Source organism: Phanerochaete carnosa (genome assembly GCF_000300595.1).
Source record: "Phanerochaete carnosa HHB-10118-sp unplaced genomic scaffold PHACAscaffold_843, whole genome shotgun sequence".
NCBI classification, from domain to species: Eukaryota; Fungi; Basidiomycota; class Agaricomycetes; order Polyporales; family Phanerochaetaceae; genus Phanerochaete; species Phanerochaete carnosa.
Genome location: NW_006768470.1, coordinates 1 through 2,414, shown reverse-complemented (window position 1 = coordinate 2,414; position 2,414 = coordinate 1). Strand labels below are relative to the sequence as shown.

Genomic DNA, 2,414 nt, shown 5'->3' with positions numbered 1-2,414 from the left:
TGACCTTTTGGGGGTAGGCTCTCAGAGAGCTTCCTTGGCTGTACCAACAATGCTGGGTTTGGCACATGGCTATGAAACGCGCCCATGAGGCTGACGACAAGAGAAAGAGGGAGCAGACCAAAAAGGCAAAGAAGCAGACGCCGATAGCACAGACGAATATTAACGGTGATGAAGGCATTGAGGTAAGCTACTCAATCTGTACAAACTGGTTGAATGAACTCGAGCAAACTGACGGAGTGTTACTGAGAAGGTGGAGGAACCAAATTGCCAAGACACAGATGACCATGTTGACGAGGGCAACTCGGGCGAAAGTAGGAACAACTGCAGCAGTAGTGAGGAAGAAGAGGGCGACAATGCAGGCGGCGTAAAGGACGGCAGCTCTAGTAGTAGTCAGGAGAGCAGCACAGGTGGCGATGACAAGGATAGCACTGAGGATGAAGATGGAAGCAAGGATAGGGACAGGAGCAAAAGTCCTGGAAGAGCGCAAAATCATCGGCCGGGGACTCGCTCCCGAGAAAAGCTCAATGGAGGCGCGAAGCAGCTCAACGCGACTGCTACCCCTTCTCGCAAAAGAAAAGCCAATAGTGAGTAGTACTCAATTTTTAACTCTCTGCCATAACATGCTGACTGCTTGATCAGACGAAATGTCTGAGTCCTTTGGGCATACGCATCACCTTCACCCTGAGGACCCTTCTACAGCGGTGGTCACGGCGTCGTCCAAGACTGCATCGCCCAACAGCTGCACTCCGACGTCTCGGTCGATGGACACGCACTCAAGTAAAGACAAGACGGTCGACTCCAATGCCAGACAAACTCGAACTGCGCTAAGATCTCTGAGGAGGCACTCCCATACGACGGGACAAACGACATCAAACGATACATCAAAACAATATGGAGGTCGACGCGGCCGAACCGATCACTAGTGGACTAGCAAAGAAGGCAGCTTCTGTTTCCAAGCCTGCTGTTTCATACCTTCGTCCTGCTGCCACTCCCGGCACAAATGCAGCTAGTAAGCCTAACGCTGTCACAGCACCGGCGTATAAGGCTCCGGCGAGAGGAGCGAAGGTGACCATTGCCATACCCCCTATAACTCTGCCATCATCTACTACATCAAGCAGGCAGCTACCTGTGTCCAGTCTGACGCGACGCACGCTCATTCTGCTGCCACTCTTGATAACAAGGCTGCTGCCAATAGCAGCTCCAGCACCTTTGCCACCCCCGTCCCTTTGCCGGTCCAGCATGCGCCTAGATACATCATGCCTGCTGCAACATCTAACGCTATTTGCGAGCTGCAGGAGTTTCTCGGCGAGATAGAAGCCAGCCACCTCTTTGACTTCTTTGTCGCTGTTGGTGTGACTGATCTTCAGAAGCTAGAATCACTTGCTACTTTTTCGCCTGACGAATGGCAATACCTTGTCCACGAGTGTAAAACTATCAGCCCTTACGACAGGGTGGTGCTTGTGCATCGTTTGAAGCGACGTCGGCTGAGGGTTTGAAACCTTTTCGGTCTTTGTCACCCCTGCCGTTGTGTCTCTCACTTTTGACCATGTAGAGACAGTACAGTAGACACGCAATAATGATTTCCCCTCGACAGTTACTATTCCAACTAAGCCTCCGAATCAGCCGCATACGACGTCGGCTGACGAAGACGGCGTCCCTATGTCATCCTCTCAGCTATCTCTGGATCTCGTGCTCATCTCACTGTTCCCGCCCACTCGCATTCGGTGCACGATAGCTTGCATTACGGCCTCTACCGCCACCAGGTCATCTACGTATATGTTACTCGCGACGTCTCCACGTAGTTGTTTCCTCCACCCTGCATATGCCGCGCCAGAATTTTTGACTTCGTGTCGCGCTGCAAAGGCGCGCCGCGGCAGTACACACGACGTACTCCTTGCGCCGTCGAGTTGGCCGCTTCGGACCTTAGCCTTTCTTCGGCGTATGCGCGTGCAGTCGCGGGAAGTCCGCGTTAAGCCCACGGACTCTGTCCGTTTGACGACTGGAAACGATGCCTGGTATGTCATTCTGTCCTACCTCAACAAAAAAAGGTAAATTGAATAAAATACTTTAGAAGGCGCGGACGTGGTGCAGTCAAGGATGCCAGGGCGTTGTCTCAGTCTGATTGTCACAAGCTACTTCTAAATTCCATCGCACATCATAGCAGCCGGTTGGCCAACTTGATCTCGGCCCAGCTCTTACCGCTTACGGTAGACCTATTCCACTCTTCCAACGCGAGGTCCTCGTCCCCTTCCTGCACATCACGATCAAACTCTGCACTGTCCCTCTCACAAGGGCCACGAACATTAGCCAGCAAACACTGCCGAAAATGATCTCGGAGTAGAGCATCCGTAGGCAGGTGATTCGAGGGGCAAGATGGGTCCAGAAAGAGGGTGTCGCCATCGAAGCGGGGGTCC

General features: G+C 52.8%; 1 protein-coding gene across 1 annotated transcript; it reads left to right on the top strand.

Moving 5' to 3' along the window:
* Window positions 1-65: 65 nt before the first annotated feature.
* PHACADRAFT_203110 (uncharacterized protein) lies at window positions 66-1,496 on the top strand (the record flags this gene model as incomplete). The annotated part of the gene is made up of 4 exons (XM_007403181.1): window positions 66-182; window positions 251-584; window positions 640-777; window positions 1,045-1,496. 4 exons carry the CDS (start codon window positions 66-68, stop codon window positions 1,494-1,496), a joined length of 1,041 nt encoding a protein of 346 aa, XP_007403243.1.
* Window positions 1,497-2,414: the final 918 nt, after the last annotated feature.